This window comes from Suricata suricatta, chromosome 12 (genome assembly GCF_006229205.1).
Source record: "Suricata suricatta isolate VVHF042 chromosome 12, meerkat_22Aug2017_6uvM2_HiC, whole genome shotgun sequence".
Lineage (NCBI taxonomy): Eukaryota > Metazoa > Chordata > Mammalia > Carnivora > Herpestidae > Suricata > Suricata suricatta.
Genome location: NC_043711.1, coordinates 47,250,625 through 47,277,766, shown reverse-complemented (window position 1 = coordinate 47,277,766; position 27,142 = coordinate 47,250,625). Strand labels below are relative to the sequence as shown.

Genomic DNA, 27,142 nt, shown 5'->3' with positions numbered 1-27,142 from the left:
GACCAGCCTGCAGACTTATCCACTAAAGCAGCATCAATTTTCCTTTCTTCTTGGCTGACCTATTTCACTCTCTCATTCGTTCACTTATCACCCACTCATTCACTAATTCATGAATGAAAGCAATATCTATGAATCGCCTACTTGTGCCAGGCAGGGTGCAGAACGCCACCGCTTCAGCGTTTCACGTTAGGAAGTAATGCCTTGGCTGTTAAGATAAACCTAGCATTAATTCATGTAACAATCCTGAGATGACAAGGGACAAAAGAAAGACCAGGATAGAAATTTCAGAACAGCATGACCCTCATTTCTGTCAACAGTGACACAAGGAAAATCAGGCTCCCTCAAGATAACGCAGTATATAGTAGTCACCGGGGTAATGGCAGCAGGTAACGTTTATTAGGGGACTAATTAATTGTGTGCTAGGCACCGTTCTAGGCTACTGATAGAGGTAACCCAGCTCATTCTCTTAATAGCTTCGTAGGATGAACACTCTGATGATCCCTATTTTACAGATGAGGAGCCCAAGGTCTTCCCATCAAGTATGGGGAATGGCCCCACGCTTGTGAACCAGAAGCACAAGAGCAGTCTTCTACAACATAGACTTGAATGGCGACCGGTATCAAGGGAGTTAAAATATAATTTGGAGTTTAACAGGTTTTTCCCTTTAAAAAGAGTCTATATAGTTATGGGAAGAGCTCACTTTTCTGAGAAGTTACTATGTGCCCGACACTGCGCAAGCACTTTTTGTGCATTAATCATTTCGTGTGCACAATCACCTGCAGGGAGGTGAGGTCATCAGCTACATTCTCTAGATGAGAAAACAGAGAGAGGGTAGGTTACTTTTCCAAGGTCACACAGCAGCAGCACACCTGGCAGGGCGCTAGGACTTAAACCTGGCAGCCTCACATCAAGAGTTCGGGCTACTGATCAGGATATGCCCCTGCTCACGGTGTTCTGAAACACAAATCCCTGAAATTCTCACAAACACCTTGCTGAGTTCGCATGGTAAGCCAGTGGAGGAGATCCTGTGCCTTTAAAGGCAAATTGCCCCTCAGTTAAGACCATGCACCGGCACAGTTTCAGGATAAGAATGCAATTTGCTCAGTCTTAGGTACGAGTGCAGGGAAGACCACAAAACACATGCTTAATTTTAGGTAATATGTGAATAGTTACCACTGGATCTATCAACCTTCCCAGAAAGAAATGATCCCAAGTACTTCTCTGCTCGGGTGTGGGATCAAGACACTAAGTCAGTTAATTCTACGCCAAGCTGGGCAGGTAGAAGGTATACCTATCACCAGTCCCAGTTGTGGTGCCATGGCAGACATGCCTAATCAATCACAGCAATCCAGCAGGGGCAATCCTAAGTCTAGAATCCTTCAAACAGCATTTGAGGCAAGACCACTCTGTATCTGGATCAATGAAACCTCTTTGCATGGCTGAGACTCTTAATTCTGTTTCTAGAACTTGTAACAATTCCTTTATGCTATCAAGTAAGTAGTCAGACATAATTTCCCCAAATGGCTTATTAAAAGTGGCTTCAGTAGGTCTGACACATCAGCTCCTCTGTGTGCAGACAAAGGAATGCCATGGCTGTGGGTTCTGCATCCAGAAAAGATCACAAGGAACCCGCCAGGCTACTGCAATAGAGAGCAAGCAAAAGGCAGCATGGGACAACACAGCAGAGAATTTAGGCTGGGGAAAACACAGCATATCACATGGCTTTTAGTTTCCTTTTGAAGAAAACAGAGAGATCATTTTCTTGGAATTAAATTCAAAACACAATTTACTCACCAGGCCCTTCTGTCTAAATTGTAGGCAATAGAACAAGCAATATTTATAATCCTGGACTTGGGGGGCTCTGATATGTTATCCAAAGGACTAGACTTATAGTCACCTCCTGACAAAGGGAATCAAGGCTCTGAATTTCCCTTTTCCCCTCTCCCCAGCAAGACGACTACAGCCTTCTCAGGATATCTAATTTAACCCACAGCTAGAAAACTAAGAAACTAGATGAAGGCAGCACAATTTACACTTGGCATGGTAGATAGGAGAGGGCCACTGAAAGCTTTTGAATAGGAGTGGGACATGGCATTTCGGCGGGGTAGGAAGTGCGCAGGAAGAACAGGAGATGCTCAGAGGGGCCAGAGGAGGCATGTGTCAACTAACAGTCTGAATTCCGAAACGAGGTGGCAGCAGGGAAACATGGAGAAGGGAATGGACAGAAGGTACTGAGTGGAGGGAAAAATGGCAGATCTGATGACAGATAATGTGGTAGGGATGAAGGAAATGAATAAGTAAATGATGACTCATGACTCTGACTAATAGAGCCTGGTGACAAAAGTGATCAGTTGCATTAGAGATAATTGCAATTGCTGTCATGGTGAGCAGAGAGGCACAGAAAGACAGTTAGGAGGAGTATCCAACAGGCGTAGGCTCATGGGTGCAAAGTTACCAGGACGGCCAAAGCGAACTGACACACTGCTGGAACAGAGCAAAGGAAATGAACTTTGGGGAAGGTAAGAATTTGTCTTCTGGAAGACAATTGGGAGACAGAAGGAAAACAGCCTCGGGACTCCAGGTCAGGTTGGAGGTTGGAGTACTGCACTGAAGAAGTCTGAAAGAAAGCAGTTTCCAGAAAGCTGAGTTAGCCAAAGGTTGACTTAGCCATGAGGAAGTCAGATAGGTTGAGGTAAGGATGGAACCATGGCCATTGAATTCAGTGACAATACACTTCAAGAAAATGATGAGGGGAAAAAAGCCAGATATGGGGGAGGTCAGGAAGGAAAATGGATGGTATAAAAAAAAAACCAACCTGAAGCAGAAGGCAGAATTTTCAGATTGCAAAAGCTTGGTAAGCAAAAGGAGCGAGGGAGGGTAGCTGGGGAGGATCGAGTCATCTGACGTTTTCGAGCGACCCATATAAAACCCACATTCTACCATGAACACCGACAAATGCTGGGCTCTGTCTGCTTGAATGCTGACCAAATTTCCTCAATGGGATGTAACATAAAAGGACAAGGGCTGGCATTCTTCACCCAATCGTGCCCTGGCAGCTTTCAATTCTACTACTTAAGTAGTTAAAAATCTGTTCTTTTGATGAAGGGGGAAAGGTTATGAATAGAAGGGAGCAGGCCTGGACCCTTTAGATAGGACTGGTCCTCTGTCTCCATAATTTACTGGGCAGTAATTTCAAACTCAAAAACAATCCCAACAGCAGGGCGGCTAAAGTCCACCCCAAGTTCAAAATGGGATATGTTCTCTTTAAAATTTTGAGAGCGACTAAATATGACAACCATCTGATGTATGAAAATTATTCACAACCAAAAACAGACAGTCTGGAAATAGCCAGGATGACTTCATTTAGACAGAATTACCCGAATCTGTTTCTAATATACACAGTACACATAATAAATTTTTACAATATGACAAGGAAAACAAACTTAATAAAAGTTCCCAATCTTTTGTTACACAAGCATGCTATATCTATGCTATGTTTATAATAGTTTGCTCATGATATCACAGCTCAGTAACAAAGGCCCAAGCAATACAAAAACAGTTACTAGGCATGACATCAACTCACAACTACCGTAATTACATCGGTACACAAATTTCCCAAACTGTACATTTTCCAAACTGCTTCTCAATTTCAACGGCCGCCTTGAGACAATTACTTGCAGAGTTGTCTGCAGACTTTGAGTAATACCCGCCTTTCTTCTCTCTTTCCCAAGCGTCATTTCCCTTTAGAAAGTGCATATTTCAATTACAAGCACTATTTTTCAAATATGCCCATAAACATATGTCCAAATTAGGAGACGGTGTGGTCTAGTGGTTAGTGACAAGCGTGAGGCATCAGCAACTCTGATTCTGTTCCTTTCGCTGTCCCTGTTTGCCAGGCCCAGCAGTAGCTCAGGGCGAGTTGGCCGAGTGGAATGGATAAGGGCACACAGATTCTTGGGCCAGACTACTGGGGCCAAAAGAACCCCGGCTCTGCCCCTCATTGGCTGCGTGGCTCTGGACAACTTAACTTCTCTGCCCTCCCTCACGTTCCTCATCTGTAAAATGGGAATAATAATAGCACTGATTCCCGTATGGTTGTTGTGAGCAGTTGGCTCCTAGAAAGTAGAACTTTACCTGCTTGCTGTTTACTATTACTTTCCATTTCTGGGACTCAGTTTCCTGTTGGAAAACTTGGCTTACGTGATCATGACCCATGGTGAACTGTGTAATCTTTCTAACGTGAGGATGAGGATGTCCTCTTAGTCATGTTACCTGGAAAGAGTGAGGTGCAATGAATAAAGTCTGAATGAATGAATTAAATCCATAGGTTCTGGAATGCCCAATGGCTACAGAGGTGAAAATATTATTTGGTCGGAATTGGTTTTTCATCCCATTTCTCTAATGGCTTTGCTTTCATGTTCCTGCAGCTAATGTTGATAAATACCTCCAAACCAATTGAAATAATAAGTGTAGGGGGAAAAAAGATATTGCCTTGTGATTTCAGAAGCCTATTTCTCTAAGGACCAAACTTTTCCAGCCCATCCCATATGCACGACCTCTGTCTCCACTGTGTGGCACGGTCAGTTGGTTTTCCCAACCGGGCAGGGCGCCAGAGCAGTGCGACTACCCTCATTGTCACTGCTGGTCTGTGGTGCTTACACCAAATGCTGTTATTCTAGGCTTCAGGAAATTTTCTAACCACTGGACAGGGTCCAACGCTGTGTGCTAATGAGTTTCAGATTGGAAGACTTCACTGTGCATGTGTCAGAAAAGTGCCACGGTTTATGGGGGGTGGGGTGGGGGCAGGGAAGAAAAGACACACAAAAAAGAGAAGAAAAAACAGTAGTTAAAAAATGCTGGCTACTCAAATTGACAGGGAACATGACCTCTGCACTTCATCAGAAATTCCTGCAGACTTACAAAATAAAGGAGTTTGCTTTTATCACACACTGTGAGACTCATATGGAAAAATGGAAAACACTACATCACTTGACCTCGGCATGCCCCCTTTCAACCACAGACGAATATTGTGTACAAAAATTCTAAATCAACTTAAGATGTTCAAAAAAAAGGCTTTAATTTTCAGCTTTAGACTTGATGACTACTATTTTGGTTTTTGAGATTTTGCTCACAAGGTTCACAGAGGAAAAGGCCTCATAATTCCAGGAAGAGCATTTTATCACTTTGGGAATAATAGTGTGGTGGCCTCTTCAGGTAGACACATCATTGTCTCTACTTCCCTAAACTCCCGAGAAAACCAACAAGCAAGCCTCACTCACCCAGGTTTGAAAGTCACCCAAGACCGAGTCATGATTATTTGCTTACATTAACAGAGCATTAAAACCAGTTTTAAACAACTTAAGGAAACACCAGCGATCTTTCCTTGGCGATTCACTTGTCTGGGAAGCTTTTTCTCCCTTCATAGAAACCCACAGGCTTGATATCAAGATTTCTCATTATGTTATCACCGTCTGTCAAAGAAGAATCCCTTCTTGGGAGAGTCTCACTCACAGGACTTCTTTTGAGTAATGAGATTACATTAAAAAAATTTTTTGTTGTTTTCTTTTTGGGCCACATTTAGTACTGGCGACTTGAAAAATCCAAGCCTTTCACATCCTCCAACTGTCACCAACATTTTTTCAGACGATGTCAATAAAATTGATTGCTTGCAGTTCTGAATTCTGCTCTGCACATGGAAACAATATAATTTGTTTTAAAGTATTTTCGATGGGGGCGGAAGGAGAAACTGAACCTTAGCAAGCCTATCCACAACACTGGGGTGGGGTAGAGAACAAACCAGAAGCACAGTCAATGGTCTGAATATGACGGTCTGCTGGAAACTTTGACAAAAATTCCTGATATATACACCCTTAAACCTTACTGGTGTGCTGACTGATACGTCTTCCTGTCAGATATGAATGATGTTTCTGGAACATTAATACGTTCATTAAATTCTAACTCCCTGGACTTAAAATATTCTGTACTTTGGCTCAGAGGCGTCTTGACAGCTTTGTTGCAGTCATGTATGTGAGGCCCCCAGAAGACACAGTTGTGAAGACGCCTCATACCTACGTCCAATCTGTTGCTTTTACAAGTTTAATCTAGGTATTAAGGCGCTGACTGTGGAATCATGTCGATTCGACATCTTCAACTCAGTTGTAAATCACAGAAACCACTATGGGTGGCGACAGGCTCCCATGATGCCCAGCAAGCATGCGTAGGTCTAACTCCCTAATCTGTAATACTACAAAATACGGCTCTTTTTTTTTCCTCCTTTTTTTCCGAAGCACAAGTGGACGACCAGCAAGGGTCCAACGGTGTTATTCCTAATTACCTTTTTTTTCCACTCTTGATCCTGTGGCTCTCATAATTAGTTACCTGGGGCTGCAATCCAATTTGAAGTGATGACAAGAAAGTGATCCATGAAAAAGTAATAAGTTAAATCCAATTTCAGCCTTCCTCTAATTAAATGCACATGGAACTAATGAGTCCAACCCTAGCATTTCAGTGATAATGGTAATTAGCGAGGTGGGAGTCGCTCTCTTTTTCAACACTGGAGGTGTAAACCACAAGGTAAAATGGTAGGAGCACTCTTAATTACATGTGTCATTTTGTTAGCAATTTACACATTTTTGACCAGTCAAGTATGTTTTTTTCCCTGTCCCTCCCCACCTCCTAGCCCCAACAATGATTATAATATACCATTCCATGTTCCAACACACGAAAGCTCAGAAGAGCACTTCAGACTTGAGAATGACAAATAACTTTTCCTTGCTGTGGCTGGCCACGGAGACACACACACAGACAGGGCAACACTTAGGATAATCACACAGACCTTAGTCCTCTTAATCGAAGTCCAGATATTTACAGTGGAATAGGATTTTGTTGGTTTGGTTTTATTTTTGCTTATGATATGGAAAATAGAATTTGCTTATTTGTGGCAAACAACACTCAGTAGGTGCTGAGGAAATCTACATGGAAGGGACAGCTGCAATCAGCTTCCTGATGGCATACGGGTTGTCTGTGGTCCTAAAAAAAAAATAAACCTGGCTCCCCATCCTGGTGCTCTACCTGTCTGTGTGCTCTGTGGCAAGTCAGGTAACTTCTGTAAGTGTTATTTTTCCACATCCATAGCACAGTTAAATGACATTCCTAGGGGCACCTGAGTGGCTCAGTTGGTTGGGTGTCCGACTTTGGCTCAGGTCGTGATCTCATGGTTTGTGGGTTCGAGCCCAGCATCAGGCTCTATGCTGACAACTTGAAGACTGGAGTCTGCTTTGGATTCTGTGTCTCCCTCTCTCTCTGTTCTTCCCCCACTCATACTGTCTCTCTCTCACTTTCAAAAATAAACAAAAACATTAAAGAATTTTTTTAAATGACATTCCTATACCACGGGGTAGCTATGGGGGTGGTCCACATTCAGCACATACTAAATGATAATTATCTTTGCATACAGTGACATATGCATATGGTGATAAAGACACGATTATATTTAAAATATTAGCATCGCATTTAATTTGAATGCTTAGATACATGTAAGGTGACCCTGTAATTAATGTCCAAACTAAGATACTTTCAAGTAGTGAGAATTTTTAGTAAATATACTCAGGCAACAGGCAGAGACTAGGGATATCCTGGAAAGACTGGGACATGGGATTATCCTGCATACTGCAGCTGAGACCGCAGACCTGAGCTAATTGGTTAATTACAACTCATATCAGAAACTCAGAGGCCAGGACAAAATATACTATTTTAATATCTATTTTACTAAAAAAATTCTTTGGGGGTGCCTGGGTGGCTCAGTAGGTTAAGTGTCTGACTTCAGCTCGGATCACGATCTCACCGTTTGTGAGTTCAAGCCCCACCATCACCTCTCTCTCTGTTCTTCCCCTGCTCGCTCTCTCAAAAAGAAATAAATGTTAAGAAAAACTTTTTAAAAATTAACATTTATTTATTTTTGAGAGACAGAGCATGAGCAGAAAAGACTCACAGAGAGAGACACACACAGAATCTGAAGCAGGCTGAAGTGCTGACAGCTCAGAGCCCTAAGTGGAGCTCGAACCTACAAACTGTGAGATTGTGACCTGCGCTGAAGTCGGACATTCAACCAACCAACTGAACCACTAAGTGCCCCAAAGCATACTATTTTAGAAAGAAAAAATTCTGAAAACAAGAGTATGGCCTGGGCTACAGGATGGGCTTCTTGAGGTTCAGGAACTCTTTATAAGTGGATACAAAATTCTGTGTGCCTGCGCATTTTTCTGAGGGGAGGGATCACTGCTCCTATCATATTTTTAATGGTATATATAATCTGAAAGACCTAATAACCATTTTGAAGCATCATTTCTATTTTATTGATTATTATCAAGATTGATTTTTTAGGATTTTGGAACTCTCCAAAGTCGTATGATAACAATGACATCTTACAAGGCATCCAAATTTCACCACTTCCTCTCAATTTCATGTCAGGGATGCCACTCTAGACAATGTTAACTCTAGACATTTAAAACAGGTTTTTTTTTTTTTTTTTTTTTTTTTTGCTTCCTTCTCCTGAATTATATCCACTTTACTAATGCAGTGTGCAGGGGTATTTTTTAAGGGTCAGTATTTCAAAAACCATTCCATTTCACTATCTACAACATAAAACTGTAGTTTCCTTTAAAGGTTTCCTCTTACCCATTTATTCCTTAGTGGATAACGTGGAAATGATATGAGGTACTAAGATTATATGTGGCATTAATGCAAAGCAAAAATGCTGCCTAAAGCACGTTTTATATAACTGCAAATAAAAATGCTAAAAAAACCACCTGCTGAATCTTGTACTTTAACCTCCTCTAGTTCAAGCAGGAGTCCTCATTATAATCACGAACTTCCAACGGGACGACGTGGTTCTCCTTCCAGTAGATTTCACTACCCTTCCTTCCAGGGAAATGGCCTCCTGGATGAGGGGCTCCCAAATGATGTAACCTTGGGAGGGGGAGGACGGGCAGGGCAGGAGAGAAACGTCTCCTGGTTTCAAGTTCAAATTCTTTATAGACAGCCTGAAACTGTGGTCAGCTTTCCGCTGTAAGCAACACACAAGGTTTACTTTCTTTCCTAACTTTAATGCTGCCAGAATACACATGTACTTTTACTTTCTTAGGAGAAAATGTGTCATTTGATTTCCTTCCAGTTTATGTACTCGTGCCAACAACTAAAATGCTTAAAGAACCAAAATGAATTACTACCCAGAAACAGTGGTCAAAGTTCCAAAACTCAATCAATAAAATTGCTCATCTACTCACAAATTAATCTTCAGCCAGTAAAGTTACACGTTTTTGAGGTTACGAGCACACCTGCGCCATCAAGCATTGACTTCATTTGTTCAAGCAATCTTCAGAAGCATGTAAATATTGATAAAAGCAAGTCTACTATTTTACCCACATACAATTTACTGTTTCTGCGGCAAAACCTTGCTAACTCTGTGACAGCTCCTAAGCATCCTGAGGGCAGGGTCTGTAGCCTTGACGGTCTCGTATGTATATAAGGCATCCGCAGGGCGCCCTGTGTGTGGAGGTGGATCCAGAAATGCTCACCAAGTCACATCTAATAAATTCAGATCATCCTCATCCTGAATTTACCACAGGGCCGATTTTCGATTTTCATTTGTGTCATTTATTTAAAAAAATAAATTGCAAGGCAGCTCAGGAGGCTAAATAAGGGGCTGTTTAAGTTACCAAGTAGAATGTTTTTTAAGAACATCAAAAGCAGTATCTATACCAATTAATGCCTTCATGATATAAACCACACGTCGCCCAAGAATGCGGCCAGCTCCGATTTAGTTCTGTACGTTAGCTGGAGAGCATTTCTCTCTCCTACTTACTCTCATCTTCCTGAAATTAGTCCGAACTGCTGACGTTTGACTACGTTTTGTGATCTCTATCGAGTAACCACTGAGAGCCTCCTCTAACTTTCCGTTCTCTTTTGTTTGTTATCATCAGCCTGTGAAACTGGAGAGCGCTGCCAAACATAAAGCAGAGAAGTGTGAGATATGCCTAAAATATAAGTCACAGTATATTTGGGGATTTGGGTTTCTTTCTCTTTTTTCCCCCCCTCAAGCAATCAGTAGATCAAATGCTTCTTCCCTGTCAAGCCTTCCTCTATGCGGAAGATCTGAAATTTGCTAAAACAGGTCTCTCAGCGTGGTTATGAAGAATACGCACAACAGAAATGAACCCTGGTAGGATTTGTGATAGGATTTCCCTTTCATTTGAGAGCCACACTGGCTGGGGTGCCCCAGCGAGGACATGGGATGGCAAGGTATCTTTCTGAAGGTTATTCCTTCTGTGAATCACCGAGTATATATACGTATTTTTATAAGGAGGTAATATACCACGTGACCTAGGTTAGTAATTTCTCCCTTCTGTTTGTAGAAGGTCAGCCTACCTAATAAGCCTGCTGAATTTGCATGACCCTGCCAGGCAGCAGACAAGATGTAGTCTATGATGCGCATGCATGCACACACACACACACACACACACACGCGCACGCGTGCACAGCCAACCCACTATTTTTTCCCCCAATCAACTCTTAAAGCTGGTCTAAATTCTATGCTTGTCAACTCTCCCACAGAGGGGTGGGAAGGGACTCAAAACATCTTATTTAGCAAAACCAGCATTCAAGATGGCCCCCTCGCCCCACACTTTTTATACAGACTGAAGTGCTCAGCAGAATGTGTTAGGTTGGTTTTGACACTGTCTTTGCCAAGAAAAATGAAGCTCTCTGTATCATACTCTTCTGGTGGCTGAAAACCTTATAACGGGCAAGAAAAAGAGCCCTCAAAAGGAAATCCCCTGAAACTTTACTTCATATATTTAGCCCTAAAGCAACTTCGTTCATCTTGGAAACGAAGTTACCTAAAAATGCCATATGTCTTTAAAAAGCAAGTATGAGGGAATATAAGTCTAGTATAAAAAAAAATTACAAATGATCTTCAATCCTGAAGAGCAGCGCATCAGGCAGACTGTGTATGTGTGTACTTTTTAAAATTATCCCTAACCAAAGCTCTACTACGTCTAAGATTCCCACCTCCCCCCAATAATATATTGTCGTTTTTCCAATGTACTTGAGGTCTGATAAATTCAAGAGGACTAACGGTATTTTTAGGGCTGTTAGAGCTCCAAGAAGGAGGCCAAAGAATGGACAGTCATTTGAATCACTGAGTGACAGGCTGGGCCAGCTCCCTGTATACATTAATAAATTAGAATTTTAATTGTGTCTCTGTCTGCAGGATATGCCCCAGCACTTTAATATGTACCAACAATTGGCTATGTGCTGGAATCTGCAATGTGGCCTCCGCCGCTGACCTCTGAAACACAATTCCCAGTCTGACTAGGGAAACTGTTCAGTTTGATCCTTTCAACTTATTCGAATCCTGACAAATAAGCTCACAGCTGAAAGGTCAACACAGTCATATTTCATCCTCCAGAGCTGTTCTTAAGGCATCTGCACAACAAAGCACTTCTTACGGCACCTGACATGGGACCTCGACGGCACTATACCTCATTAAAAATGGCCCTAGCATTCGCACACGCGGAAAGGCCGATGGATCGCCGATGATGGTTTACCACGTAACTAACTGTTTTTGAAACTGTTAGTCAACCATGCACATTGTCATCCAACTGTTCCCATAAAGTGTGACTTTAGTGTCGAACTTGCTCTAGACAGGGACGCTTTCCCAAGGAGATGTAGAAGTAGGACTTGTTCCTCAATGTCGGTCAGATTGTTGCAGGATGATTTAAGAACTGGGACTGCTTCACTCTGATCTGAGAGAAGTCAACACGAGCTAGAATTTGGGTGGACCTCGCGATTAATGTTGCTGGTGCCAAATTCTACCCAGCAGCTACAGCTGACAAATTCCATCCCAAAATGTCCCATGTGAGAAAGTCCTACTTACTTCCTGTTTTGAGGATATCCACTCTCAGCTACATGAGTAGTTGAACCATGAAGTACCTACCAGTGCCCTGTCTTGGATGCAAGTACCAACAGCACACTCTATCCAGTTTCTCTGAAATCTCTACTACAATTTTCAGCTCCAAGTCAAACATTCAAATTCGATGTTTACAAACCCACTTCTACCTCGTATGGCTCTGCCCTCAATGGGCCTGAAATGAGAAGTTGCTAAAAAAGTCTTTTCTGAAATCTTTACATTATAATTGCTTGCCATTTTTTATGAATGATCCAGAAAACATGCACTAAAGAAGAGTGTGTATTATACTGGCTACTAGGTTACCAGTAACTGGTTGCTAAGTATATTAAAAGGACCGTATCCTCCTCAGTCCTACTAATAGTTCTAGACCCTATGACACTTTGGGACAAATGATTCTGTGATGTGGGGGATCTTTCCTTGGAGTATCGGATCAGTTAAGTAGCATCCTGGCCTCTACCTACTAGATGTCAGTAGCACCCATGCTCCCATGGGACAATAAAAAAAAATGGTCTCTAGATAGATACTGCTCTTTGTCCCCTTGGGGGGATAAAGTCACCCCTAATTGAAAACCACTGCACTAACATGACATGTGCGTGTGCTGCCTTTCTATCCCCATCGTGAGACAATGAGGTGACCTATCTTGAGTACTAGGAACTTGTTCCCCTTGGTGCTATATGGAGCCTATTAAGCAAACCACACCGACAACTACACATCCTATTACATCATCTCATTAGGAGACCCTCCTCCCAACAACCACCCTTTTGGTTAAGTAGACTTTTTTTCCGAAACGTCATACTGTGCTAGTAAACTAAAAATGCACCTTCTGCACAAGATTTTCATACATGATTTGCAACTCCTAACACAATCCACTTCGGAATTGCTTATCAGCTCTCCCAAAGTGTATAATGTCATTTTTTAAAAAAGAATTATCACCTGAAGGGCTGGTTGTTTGTCATTCCTCTTGGGAGATTTTAATCCACTAACTTGCTGCTGCTGTTGCTGCTGAAGGAGTAGCTGTCTTGCCACTTGAAGTGCCTGGAAGGAAAAATGGAAGAAACACATTTGTGTGAGTACCACCCATGCTGACGGTTTCTTTTACATCCAGGGGAACTCTGGGAAGGACGCTTTAGGACGGGATCCTGACTTTCACAATCCTGGGCAAACGAAACAGGAGATAAAACTTCCCATCAGTCTAAGTTAGGAAAGTTTTCATATTCTGTTGACATTTTCTTAGCTTTAGTCAGTTTCATTGACACTTCCTTAGGCAGAGCAATCCATCCAAGCAGACACTGTTCCTACATTACATCTGACATAAAACTTGAACCAAGAATGAATGGGACACAGAGGAAGGCAGAGAGGCCAAGAAGGACCTGGGCCAAAGACAAAAACGTAGGGGCCAACAGGCTCTTTTGGGAGACAACTTTATCCTCCAATTCTTCTTGGGGGACCTCGCGAACCTAAACCAAAAGTAAGACTTTGAAAAGCCTTCTGAGCCCAAACAAAAGAAAAGCTAAATGGTGAACCACGCTATGGATAAAGGTATTTGAGAAGGGAGATCAAAGCAGGTAAGACATACCCAGGGTGATCTCAAAAGACCATATATGGAAAAAACTTAGCAAATTTGACCTCTAAGTCAATTCAAAGGGTATAGTATGTACCTGTGAACAAAACTGATTATGTCTAATACAAAATGACTCTTTTCAGCTTGTAACATGGGTCTTATATATTTATTTATATTTGAGAGAGGGGCTCTTGGGAGAGGGGGAGGGAGGGAGGGATGGAGAGGGATGGAGAGAGATGGAGAGAGAGAGAGAGAGAGAGAGAGAGAGGAGAGAGAGAGAGAGAGAGAGAGAGAATATCTTAAGCAGGTTCCAGGCTCAGTGCAGACCTCAACACCGGGCTTGACACCTTGACCCAGGGATCATGACCTGTGCTGAAATCAAGAGTCGAACGCTTACCTGACTGAGCCACCCAAGCACCCTTATGGCTGGTTTTTATTTAAAGGCAGAGATTGGAGAGGTAACATGACCTGGGGATAAACGAAAAGGAAAAAAGGAAAGTCCTCCCAAGTGCAGAATATTGACTGACCAGTCTTTTTGAAGAGTTCAAATAAGAAAAGTGTCATCAATAAACCCTCCTGAGGACATTTACTGTCAAAAAATTTAACTGAAATAATAGGTAGCCACACCTTTCCAAAAAGGGCAGCAGGAACAGAAGACTGAAGTTTGCAGACGCTGTGCTAGAAAAATCACATGAAAAGTTAGATTATTAGAGTCAATTTGGCTGAGAACAAAGAATGTTCACGTGGAAGATATGTCAAGAATGTTCATTAATGATGTGCTTAGAGTTTAGAGACAAAATGGGATTTCTGGGGGATTACATCAATAAAAATTTCTACATAGTCACTAATTATTTGTGCCTAAGAGAAGATGTACACATAGATGTGGTCAATGGATCAAATAGATCTGATGCTCAAAGTCTTAGAAGGTGTGCATGATGGGCTAATGATGGTAGTGCCTTCCTCAAAGAGAAACACAGGCTTCATTTATATAAGAAAATAATGTATAAAGTTCCAAGAAATGTGACAGTGATGCCAGGGAGTGGGGGAGGGGTGAGATGTCATGCAGGTCCCTGTGTGTTGAACTCAGAAGAAAGGGAAAAGAGGGTGGGCAAGAGGATTAGTGCTCATGATTAAAAACGTTCAGTCAACAAGAGTAGTATTTCTCAAAGGACAATTTCACTGAACTGAGCTCATAACTATACTACTAAAACAAAGAGTATTTTTAAGACATTTTGTAAGGCTGGGCGGTGCCTTTGTGTCTAAAAGGTGCGAAGGGAGGTAATGAGACAGATGCACAGACAAATGGGTGACAAAGAGAAGATCTTGGGAAAGATGCAATCTTCCGGTCCCACCTCCCTGTGATGCCCACCCCATTGTCCCAGGGAGGCCACCTGCCTACTGAACTCACCACCACTGGCTCTTTCAGATGTAGCGGACAGGCTATTGCATCTGTGAAGGGAGAGACATGTTCAAGAAAGCCTGCCTCGAAGAGCCTCCAGAAGAGAGGCTGTCTGAGAGGGGCATCTGGAAGCCAAGACGCCTGGGAGAGTTGCCCGAGACTCCAGCCTGCTGTCTCTGAGGAGGACTCACCATTGCTGGACTCCGGGTTTCCTGGTCTCCTTGGAGACGCTCAGTACATGCGTAGGTGTGAAAGTGGGCAGAGTGAGGATTTCATTTATATCATATAAGAAAAATAGTCCCCTTTGCAAGGTGCCTGCAGGAGCAAAAGCCTCTCCTCCTACTATATATGTTCCCTTAACTATTTCACATGAGGGTTTTATAGCTTTTTCATGTAGAAAAGGGAACCACTACATATTTTAAGTGCTCACTTCAGAGTTCCCATAGTAAGAATGGACGGACCTGCAAAGAGGGGTCTGGCTGCTAGCTGGAAAGGCAGAGAGAGGAACCGTAGGTGATGGTGAAGAGGGAGTGCAGAGGAAGGCATGTTGGGGAAGAGTTAAAAGGGGAGGTACACTGGACACTAAAACAGAGCAAGCAAACTAAGGCAAAGTGACGGAAACTCTCATGTCACAAATATTTGTTAAAATAATTTTACCATGTTTCACTAAGTATTTGGAGAACAGATGTTCAATTTTTAAAATGTTTATTTATTTATTTTTGAGGGAGAGAGAGAATGAATCTCAGACTCTGCGCTATCATTGCAGAGCCCAACTTGGGGCTGGAATTCATGAACTGGGGAGATCATGACCTGAGCTGAAATCTAGAATCGGATGCTTAACCGACTAAGCCGCCCAGGTGCCCAGGTATTCAATTTTTAAAGAACCAAATCTCAGAGAATGTGTAGAGTTAATTCCTTTTGGCAAAAGGGATGATACTTAGTAGTTTTATTTTCTTTAAACACACACACACACACACCCCCACCACCACCACCACCACACACAACTATTCTTAAATTTTCATTAGAACATTGCATGATTTAAGCAAAGGAAAGTACAGAACTCACACCTAAGTATTTAATGAATATTTGTTGAGTTGTCTCTCTACATTTCAAAATTAGCTACTGAAATCCTGGTGATTTTTGCCAGTTTTAAAAAAAAAAAGGTCATTTAGGTATGTACCATCTTTTCGTAGACCCAATGTCAAGCACATAAACTTAAAACAGTCACGTAATGAACTCCAGGTCCCTCAGAGCATTTCATACCGGGCGTTGCTAGAGAAGATGATGAAAGACAGCAGCATGGGGTAGAAAAGGCTTAGGAACTTGTAGGAACACAAGGGATATTTAGTCAAACTCCCAAAGAGAGAGGAATAAAGAGGAAGATACCTGCACATTGTTTTTCCAAATTTCATTCGCAAAATGAATGAGAACAGCCAATATAATTTCAAACATCTGGGATGGAGACACAACACTAGGGCAAAGTATTCACCTTGATCTGACCTGTTGTGAACTGCCCCACAAGAATTCCCCTGGCCTTATCGTGATCATGGGAACAAAGGTGGAACAAAGGATTACATCTATCTTCCCCCAAATCAAGTGAGGACTCACCAGGCATTCTGTTAAGTTTATTTATTTGTTTTGGGGGGAGGGAGAAAGCGTGAGTGGGGACAGTGGTAGAGATAAAGGGAGAGAGAGAATCCCAAGCGGTCTCCATGTCAGTGCAGAGCCAGACATGGGGCTCCACCTCATGAACCTCTGAGATTATGACCTGAGCTGAAATCAAGAGTCAGACGCTTAACGAGAGACGGCACCCAGGTGCCCCCTCACCAAGTATTTTAAAACATAATTTATTAGAACTTAAAATGCTGTGAAAGCATCAAAGGGCATTTGTTTTTCTGATTCCTATTGTGTATAAATAGCTGTAATTTAGATTTTAAATGAGATTCATAAAAGAGGAATAAGTCCTTAGTGCATAAGAGTACACATGTAAGAGTTATCATATTAATATGAACTGTATTACATAATTTATAATACGATTCTCTGGTATCTACCACCTGTAGGAAGTAAAAAATGTTTATTGTCATGTTCATTGTTGGTCAGTGGAAAATGTGGAATGACTGATGGGATCCCCTTTGGAAAATGCACCAGCAACCTACTGGTCTCTCACACATACTTACTTGATAGCCATTTTTACCTGTTACATGAATCAAATGAAATTGATGTCTTTCATCCCAAGACTCCACTGCCCAAACTTCAGAGATATCTTCCAACACAACTGAGGAGTGAGGATGGACTTTTTGTATTTGGGTAACAGCATCTCAATCACATATGGAAAGAAGTCCTTTAAGATACTCTGATTGAGGGGCACTTGGGTGGCTCAGTCAGTTAAGTGTCTGACTTCGGCTCAGGTCATGATCTTGCTGTTCGTGGGTTTGAGCCCCACGTTATGCTCTGTGCTGACGGCTCAGAGCCTGGAGCCTGCCTCAAATTCTGTGCCTCCTCCTTTCTCTGTCTCTCTCTCACTTGCACTCTGTCTCTCTTTCAAGAATAAACATTAAAAAAAAAGATATTCTGCTTGAATACAAATTAGATCCTTTGGATATGGAATAGTAAGGTGCATGGACATGTGTTTATGTGTGTATGAAGGAGGGAGAAGACGAGAGGGTTAAAAAGGGGTGGGAGGGTGGAAGAGAAAGAGAAAGGATATGAATACATGAAAGAGTTTATCTTTTAAGAACCAAGGATCAACTCTGACTCAAGTTCCAGACCAACTACTAATGTAAATAACTTAAAAGGTCCCATCCCATCTCTGGAGACCTTTTCCTATTGATGGCAGTTCCTGGGCTGAGTTGAGTCAACACTTCCTTTATAACAGATGTGACAATCGCCTGGCATTGGACAACCTGGTACTGTACTGAGTGCTAGGCTCAGGTTACAAGAAAGACATAGTTTGAGGATGTCACAGAGAGGGGGGTGACTGATAAAACCAGGCCCTTAAAGCCCAGATGCACACACACTTATCTTCCTTCAACCTGCTAAAAGAAACGGCTCTGTGAGCAAACGGAGCAGCAGGCTGGAAGGCAGGTATGCACTGCCTTCATCTGGGGACTGGCCAGCCTCCCTCTCTGCTTTGGATACCACCTACACCCTGCTCTGCACAAGGGGTTGATGTTGCCTTTTGACCAACCCTCCAAGGGCCACAACCAGCTCTGAGTACTCCGAGTCAGGGAGTAGGTACTCGGCTGCTAGTTTGGCAGGCCACACTTCTAGGCTAACTGGGGCCTGGACATTTCTGACACCCCCCCCCCAATTCTATTGGTTCAAAATTACATCTCTCTCCTCAGGGTGTTCCCAGCAAGTAAGTGCCATCTGTTATTGACAAATTAAGTTTCACATAAGCATGTTTACAACTTTGGAGTTATTTATAGCTCAAGTTTAGAGCAGGTGCTAATATTTTAGGGGATAGGTTTCCCCATGTTTAGCATGTTTGTTGAGGTAGCCATTGTTCAAAAACATGTTTACCATATTTTAAGAAACACCCATAAATTTACATAAAATATGATTTTGATACGCATGCACGTATACATAAAGCAACCTAGTAGCTCAGGGAAAAAATCTTCATTCAAGTTGTTACACAACACTTGGTGATGAGGCCTGACGTAAGCACTGATACTAGGAGGTCCTCAACAACTAAGACTAATGGCAGTGTTTTTGGTCCTGGGTCAGTATGTTGTTACAGCCCCTGGACCAAATCCTCCAGATGATCAGCTGTTATTATTCAGCTCATGAGATGAGAATGGTTTTTACTTATACAGCTGGACAAAGAATAAAAGATGGAATATTTTGTGACCTGTGAAAATTACATGGAATTCAGTTTTCAGTATCCACAAATAAAGTTTTATCGGAACACAGACATGCTCATTTGATTCCATGCTGTTTGTGGCTGCTTTTGCATCACAAAGTAGAGGTATGTACTTTCAACACAGACTAAAATATTTCCTATCTGGCCCTGTACCGAACAACTTTGCCCAACCCATGCCTTGGAGTGCTATCCATATTCTGAGATTCCCCGAAGATTCCACTGGACACAGTTTTATAAAAACAAAGCCTGCCATCAGTTGCCCAAAATAATTTTAGAACTTAGCTGACAGGCAAGGACATTACTAATTGGCTGTTCTTAGAGCTCAGAGTCCTATGTGAGTTTCCAAAAAGAACTGGGACATATGAAAACAAAAGGCATCCCTGGGCTCCTCTTTCTGTAACTCTTCAAAATGAGCTGCAAATTCTGAATATGTGTTTCTTCTCACAGATAATTTACACCAGCTCAGAGTGAATCTCCTCAATTGGGTGTGAGGGCCAGAACACCAATAGAATGAAGGCAGCATGCACGAGGGGCCAGTGAAGAAAAGTCAGTTATTTCCTGTCTGCCCCGACAAGTTGTCCCACTCCCAGCTTCAAAGGCCGCTCTGAGTCAGCCACCCTTCCTCTAATTTCTTTTCCTAGACTCTCCCCACCCCTCAAGATCAAACCTGTTTCTCAGATAATTTCCCAGGCTAATCAACAGTCACTGTGCATATGGGGGTGGTGGGGGAGAAGCTAGCAATAAAAAGCAGCATGGGAAGCTTAGGAGGAAAGAAGTCATGGTCTCTTCTTTATTTCTCAACCTCCATGTGCACCTCGAGCACCTCCAGAGAGCCTTTTCTCCCCCATAAAATAACCTGATATCTTGGTATGGCTCAGCACCCAACTACCATCTTAACTAGAGTGCTCATTATTTAACACAATGTAACCATTACCCTGTAGCCAGACCTGGGCTGCGTGTACAGAGAAACTTTATCACCTCCTTGCTTTAGGCACAGTCATCACTCCTCTGCAGGATGGAGAGAACATGTGTGGGTCCCTTAAGAAACGGGAAAGAAATAAATGACGGTGCCTGATAGGACTAGATGGGTACATGCATTCACAGAGAATCAACAACATTCCAAGGCAGTGAGTTCTCCAATAAAAGTGCAAAAAAAAAAAAGTTATTTACAAATGAAACACTTGGTTATCACAGGAAACTGGAAAAGTAAGCTAATCTCATAGAAGGGTTTGCCCAAGGAAAGACTCCGAGTCTAGCAATTATGTAAATATTACACACACAAAGAAAGAAAGCACTCCAACAGACCAAGTCATGTTACTAGCGTCATAAATAAAAAACAAAAAACCAACACACCTCCCCAATTAAAATTTTAATATATGGGGTGGGGGTGGGGGTTACAGCCATCAAAAAATCATCAGAGAGCCTTTTATAGTCTTTGGGCACTAGACTGTTTGGTCTACAAATCAGTGTTGGAGTCTGAGCATTCACTGGTAGCTGCTTCACTTGACTTGACCGCCCCCCCTCCCCCAGCAGGTGGGACAGACAGCAAAGCCCTAGATCAGCTGGGATACTGGACATGAATCAGTGACCTAGAAGGGACAGGTGGCATGTCACTTCAGCCAAGCCCAGAGCTCTAACAGCTGGAGAAAGTACTGTATCCGCTGAGGGTGACTCATGATAGCTGATATTTAGATAGGGGTGCATTCTTCAAAATGTTCTGCAGTCTTTGCAAATGAGTTTATGAGACAATATCTAGACAGACATGGTGAAAAACTGGAGCAGAGACAATACCATGCCTATAGGCACTCTAACATTATGTGCGTGAGCTGAAATAAAAAAAGACAGGAAATGAACCAGTCATAGATCCCTATAAATCCCATCCTACCTGCACAAGGAGGTATGGTCATGAATGTGTCATCCACAGGCGTGGAGATGAGGAGATGAGGCCGTGACGCAGCATCCCTATGCCACCTGGACCACTACCATTTGTGTATCATCTCATACTAACCTGAACCTCCACCTTCTGGATCTATGTTCCAAGTAGGGCATCCCAAATCCTTACTGACTTGACTTAAGGTTCTTGAAGTTACACATAGGATAGTTATCATTGTTGTGACACTTAATACCTATGTTCTTCATTTCGGCTTTGAATTTAAAAAAATTTTTTTATTTTGAGAGAGAGAGAAAGAGAGAGAGCGCGCGCGCTAGCAGGGGAGGGGTAGACAAAGACAGATACAGAATCCTAAGCTGGTTCTGCCTTGTCAGCGCAGAGCCTGATGTGGGGCTCAAACTCAACTTGAGATTGTGACCCAAGCCAAAATCCAGAGTTAGATGCTTAACCAACTGAGCCACTCAGGTGCCCCACTTTAGCTTTATATTAAATTATAACAAATAACATAAAGACCTGACGTGATGTGTTAGGAGTCAGGAGTTTTTTTTTTAATGTTGGCAAAAGATTAGAGCATGTTTTCCTAGAAGAAAAGACGACACAGTATTTTCTTTCTTTCTTTTTCTCCTTCCTTCCTTCCTCTTTTTCCCTCCTTCTTTCCTTTCTCTCTCTCCTTCTTCCTTCTTCTTTCTTTCCTCCTTCCTTCTTTTTCTTTCTTTTCTTCCTTCCTTCCCTTCCCTGTTCTGTCCTTTCTTTCTCTCTTCCTTTCTCCCTCCCTCTCTTCTTTCTTTCCTCCCTTCCTCTTTCTTTCTCTCTTTCTTTCATTCTCTCTCTCTTCCTTCCTCTCTCTCTCTCTATTTTTTTTTTTGTTGTTGTTCTTTAGAAGAACTAGGAAGAAGGAGAAGAGAACTGCACCACTGTGCTCTCATGCCAAGTCATGACTGGCCAGCATTAGTGTTCCGGGCCTCAAACACCGTCTTATGCCCCAGGTACAGGGGACATGGACACAGAAACCTCAGAAGGCCCGAAACAGTAGGAAGCATTTGACTATAAGTCACATCCCCAAAGGAAACCTATGAGGCAGAAGTGGGGTCAAAAAATGCTATATTTGCTCGCAGTTATGAATAACCTTTATTATTTAAGACTCCACGGAGAGGATACTTGCCGCCAAAGAAGGTAAAGGTGAGGAATTTTCATGAGACAAAAAGAAAAAAGCTATCTATGATCCTCTTGCAAAATCAGCTGAAATAAGTTTAATGGCCATAAACAGTCAGGAAGTCTGTTTGAAGTCTCTTATAAGAGGAGACAACCCTCCCCCCTGCCCCCCACCATACTCCTACTCCATACACCTATTAACCCAGGGCCGTAAAACCACTGTGTTGACGCACTGGTTGGTCGGTTGCTCCTTGCTGCGGCCGGTGCCAGACGCTGAATCACCACCACCGAGTCTCCGGCACCTGAGTTGTCTTTGGACAGATTCCATCCAAGCACTGCCCAAGCCTGAGCCTGTCTAGCTTGAACGAGTCGGCAAGACCACAGCCTGGGGCACCATGACCGTAGGCAACACTGGCATTGCAGTGAAGTAAAACAGAAGTCAAGTTCATTAGAAAATGCCTGAAATGTTAAGCTAGGTGCTGCATCAAACCCTTTACTCCTTGTTAAGGAAGGACCAGACTGCGCCCAAAAAGAAAGAAAGAAAGAAATGAGTCCGTTTTTTCTCTGAGTTCCCAAGGTAGACAATAGGGGGGGTCAAATGGAAGGATACTTGAAATAAAGGGAACTTGGAGCTGGCTGTATTAACCTGTTGTTTTCTGCAGTTGTCTTTTATGGGGATGCAGTCTAGCAACTCTCATTATGAACAATTCAAATTCCTATCTTTTCGTACCTTAGGAGGAGATGGGCTATTTCTGAAGCTGGCAGAACAATCTGGATAGAATCATGTTCAAAATCATATAGACTTTTCTACGATTTTACTACTAACACTGAACTTAGTTCCTGCTCAAATAAATACAGTGCTATACCCCTTTGCTCCTTGTAATGTATCTCACACACACTTGGGATGCCCTATGCATGCTTTGCTTTGCAAAGTACCTTCCTACCCTTACCTGATGTTGAGGAAAGAAGAAAAAGTGAAAACTAACGTAGAGGCAACATTCCGGCTGAGATGAAAGATAAAAGAAAGAAATAGAAGTAGAAAGAGAGGAAAAGACCCAAACCAGACTAATAATCTAAAATTTGGAACAAGTCACTCTTGGCCACAGTTAACCAGTACCAAATCATCATCATCATCATCATCATCATCATCATCATCCCCATCATCACTGTCGTCATCCTAATGCTCTTCAATAATTTACAATTCTCAGCGCTATTACTGCAAATAGCAAAGACTGCACTAGTATAATGACGTAGCAAATAAGGAACATCTAGAAACAGAGCAGCAAGTGTAATCGCTCCCTGCATTTAGGATACTAAAATAAACACAACGTATTGCAGGGCTCCCCGTGTGCCAGGCACTATGCCAGTTAGTTGCGTTAGACTTATCGTCTTAACTTCCCATCCCCAAGATCTCAAAGGGAAGCAGGGCATGGTTTTCTGATTACTGATTTCAAGTGGAAAAATCATGAGATGGTGAGGTTCAGTGACTTGCCCAAGGTCACAAATCTAGGGAATGACAGGGACAGAAAAACAAAAACAAACACACACTGTCTCAGAGAACTTTATACCCACATTCCACCAAGGTCACTGATTAGACCAAATATGACTGCAGGTAATTCTGCCAAACAGATATGCAGTCCAAAGAGCCACACACTCATGGACGAATGTGGGTATGTTAGCCTTCAGGATGAAGGGAAAGGCCTCTCTTCCTAGTATCACATCTTTTAACCTAAGTTTACCTACCTCCTTTGTCCACACAAAATACCTGCTTTTTCCAACCAGATCCTTTCATTCCAGGACTCCTGCAGCCATGGCCACGTTCGCATTTGCCCTCCCTATTCTCCATTCACATTTACAAGGCATCCAGGTGTCTTCTCCATTTAAATTCCACCCTTCCCAGTAGTGGGTGATCTCACTTTTATATACAAAATCTGAAAAGGTGGAACTCACAGAAGCAGAGAGTAGAATGGGCTGCCAGAGGCTGGGGGGTGGGGGGAAGAAGGTGGGGAACATGGGGAGATGTTGGTCAAAGGGTACTAGGGTTTAGTTTGCTCAGCAGGATGAGTATGTTCTGGAATTCTTATGGACAGAATGCTGCCTGTACTTACTAATACTGTATTGTGTGCTTGAAATTTGCTAAGAGAATACTTCTTAAATTAAAACTTCTAGGGGCACGTGGGTGGCTCACTCGGTTGAGTGTCTGACTCTTGATTTCAGCTCAGGTCATGACCTCAGTTTGTGGGATCAAGCCCCACCCACACTGGGCTGTGCACTGATGGCAAGAAGCCTGCTTGGGATTCTGTCTTTCCTTCTCTCTGCCCCTACCCCACTCATTCATAGTCATTCTCTCTCTCTCTCTCTCTCTCTCAAATAAATAAACATTAAAAAGAAAACTTCACTACGCATACAAAAGGGTAATAATGTAGGGGTGACAGACAAGTTAGTTTCATTGGTGTGATCTTTTCACAATGTATACAAATGTGTAAAAACATCAAGTTGTACACCTTAACATAGATACAATTTCTTGGCGTCAAAGTTATCTCAATAGGGGCGCCTGGGTGGCTCAGTTGGTTAAGCACCTGACTTCAGCTCAGGTCATGATCTCACAGTTCATGAGGTCGAGCCCCGCCTCAGTCTTTGTGCTGACAGCTCAGAGAAAGCCTGAAGCCTACTTCAGATTCTGTATCTCCGTCTCTCTCTACCCCTCCCCCCACTCATAATCTCTGTCTCAAAAATAAATAAAAACATTAAAAAAAATTTAAAGTTATCTCAATAAGGTTGTTAAAAAATAAAAAAACTAAACTTGAAAAAATTAATCAATTCTACCTTTTCCTGAAAACTCTGCTTGTATTCTAATTCCTTTAAGCAGCCGCATTCCATGATGTCCTCTGACCCAAGGGACCAGCGCTGGGGCAGATCCCTGCGGCGCCCCGAGTTCCTACGACTGTGACAGCAACCCCCAAGCAGGCTGACTGGAGGGAAGGAACAGATCCGGCGGAGACCCAGCGGTGCGTGTTCTCTCTCACACTGTGCGTGCCTCACCTCTTTACCTATCCAACTTCATCGCCAGCTCTCGCGATACTGATGCTCTCGCGATACTGATGCTGTTGCCATCGCCGCTTAGATGCTCATTCCTTCCTCAAGCTTCCGTAGGGACAGGTGCCCTCTCCTTTGCTGTAGCTGGGCCAAAGGTGGACTTTTTCAAAAGGATTGTTTCATAACGCAACAACTGAGAGAGTGAGCTGACAGAGGACAGACATTTTCTCTCAAGTTAACCCAAGTTCAGATATAGCTCAGGGCCTCACACCTGTGTCTGTTTTCCACCTTCATCTATATTAGACCTTTGTTTCCCCACCTACCTGGCATGGATTTCAGGTCAAGTACAGCTGCTGGCCTATGTTTATTTGAACCCATGCTAAATGCCTGCACTCTGCTATAACTGCTTGCTTTTGTTGGGAGGGGGGTGTTTTATCACTATAATCCTTTTAATTTAATTTATTTATTTCTGAGAGCGAGAGAGCGAGAGAGCGAGAGCAGGTTGGGTGGAGGCGAGGGAAGAGGGACAGAGAGAAAGAAAATCCTAAGCAGGCTCTTTACTGACAGCATGGAGCCCAATGTGGGGCTGGAACTCGGGAACTGAGGTCATGACCTGAGCTGAAAACAAACGTTGCACACTTAAATGACGGTGGCACTGAGGTGCCCTAACTATAATCTTTTATTATTATTATTATTTAAAACTTTTTAAAAATGTTTGCTTATTTTTGAGTCAGTGACAGAGCGTGAGTGGGGTAGGGGGAGATAGAGGGGGGTAGACATAGAATCCGAAGCAGGCTTCTGGCTCTGAGCTGTCAGCAGAGAGCCCAATGCTTGTCCCAAACCCAGGAGCAGCAAGATCATGAATTGAGTCCAAGTCGGACGTCTAACCGACTGAGCCGCCCAGGTGCCCCCACTATAATTTTTTTAAACGTTTTCTCTGAATGCTTTCTCCTTAGTTTTATTGAGACATTATTAACCTACAATACTGTAATGGGTTTTGGTACACCATGATTATATATACAGATATAGATTAGATACACATAATTGATATGTTTTGTGATATCTATATCTATATATTTCAAAAAGAATACCACAGTAAGTTTAGTTAACATCTATTCCCTAACATAGTTAGAATTTTTTTCCTTGTAAGGAGAACTTTTAAGAGTGACTTAGCAACTTTCAAATATATGATGCAACGTGGTTAACTTCGGTCACCACGCTGTGTATTACATCCCAAGAACTTATTCATCCTATAATGGTCTGTAAGTTTGTGGATTTTGACAATCTACACTCCCATGCCCCCATCTCTGACAATCACCAATCTGTTCTTAATACGGATGCAATTTCTTTATGTCAAAGTTATCTCAATCAAGTTGTTAAAAAATTAACAAAGAATTAAACTGAAAAAATTCATTGATTCTACCTTTTCCTAAAAACTCTGCTGTATTCTAATTCCTCTGGGTTTGATTAGATTATATTCCATATATAAGTGAGATCAGAGCATTTGTCTTACTCTGTCCAACTTATTTCACCCAGCACAGTGCCCCCAAGGTCCATCTATGTTGTTGCAAATTGTAGGATTTCCTTCTTTTTTATGGGTGAATAATAGCCCCCACATAGTACATCTTCTCTATCCATCCAGCACTGAGCAAGCCTCATTTCCTTATCTTGGCTATTGTGAAACAATGCTTCAATCAATACGGCACTGTAGGTATCTTTTTGAGGTCGTGATTTCATTTCCTTTGGATATAACCCAGACGAGGAATGGATGGATCTAAGCTTAAGTTTTGGAGGAGCCGCCATACTGTCTTCCACAGCGGCTGTACCGATCTACATTGCCACCCACGGCGCATAGGGGGGTCCCTTCTCTGCACACCCTCGCCAGCACTGGCTATGTCTTACCTTCTTGACAACAGCCATTAGAACAGCTGTGAGGTACTATCTTACTGTGGTTTTGATCTGCATTTCCAAATAACCATACACTTAAAGCTGTCTTGGTCCCTGGCTCATGGGGATGAGGAGGATAATAATAAAAGCTGCAGTTTTTTGACTAACGACAGACAAGTATTCAACATTTCAGATGCGTCATAGCATTTTACTTTCCAGAGTTCCTTGAGTTACTCTCATATGCAGGTAACACATATAGAAACAGGAACAGAGAGGTTATTTCTAAGCATTAATGTGAGGTGTGCATGCAAAGTCCTTGGCAGGTACATGTAGACACGGTAATTACTTATTACGTGTCACACATTACAATACACCACCCCAAACAT

General features: G+C 42.5%; 1 protein-coding gene across 8 annotated transcripts in view; it reads right to left on the bottom strand.

Annotated features, from left to right (window-relative positions):
• The window catches only part of FOXP1 (forkhead box P1), a 383,317-nt gene that overhangs the window by 141,938 nt on the left and 214,237 nt on the right, over positions 1–27,142 (bottom strand). For all 8 annotated transcript variants that reach the window (XM_029918730.1, XM_029918734.1, XM_029918735.1 and 5 more), the window contains one exon: positions 12,902–13,003. In XM_029918730.1, coding sequence (XP_029774590.1) covers positions 12,902–13,003 — 102 coding nt within the window. The remainder of the gene's footprint in view (positions 1–12,901; positions 13,004–27,142) is intronic.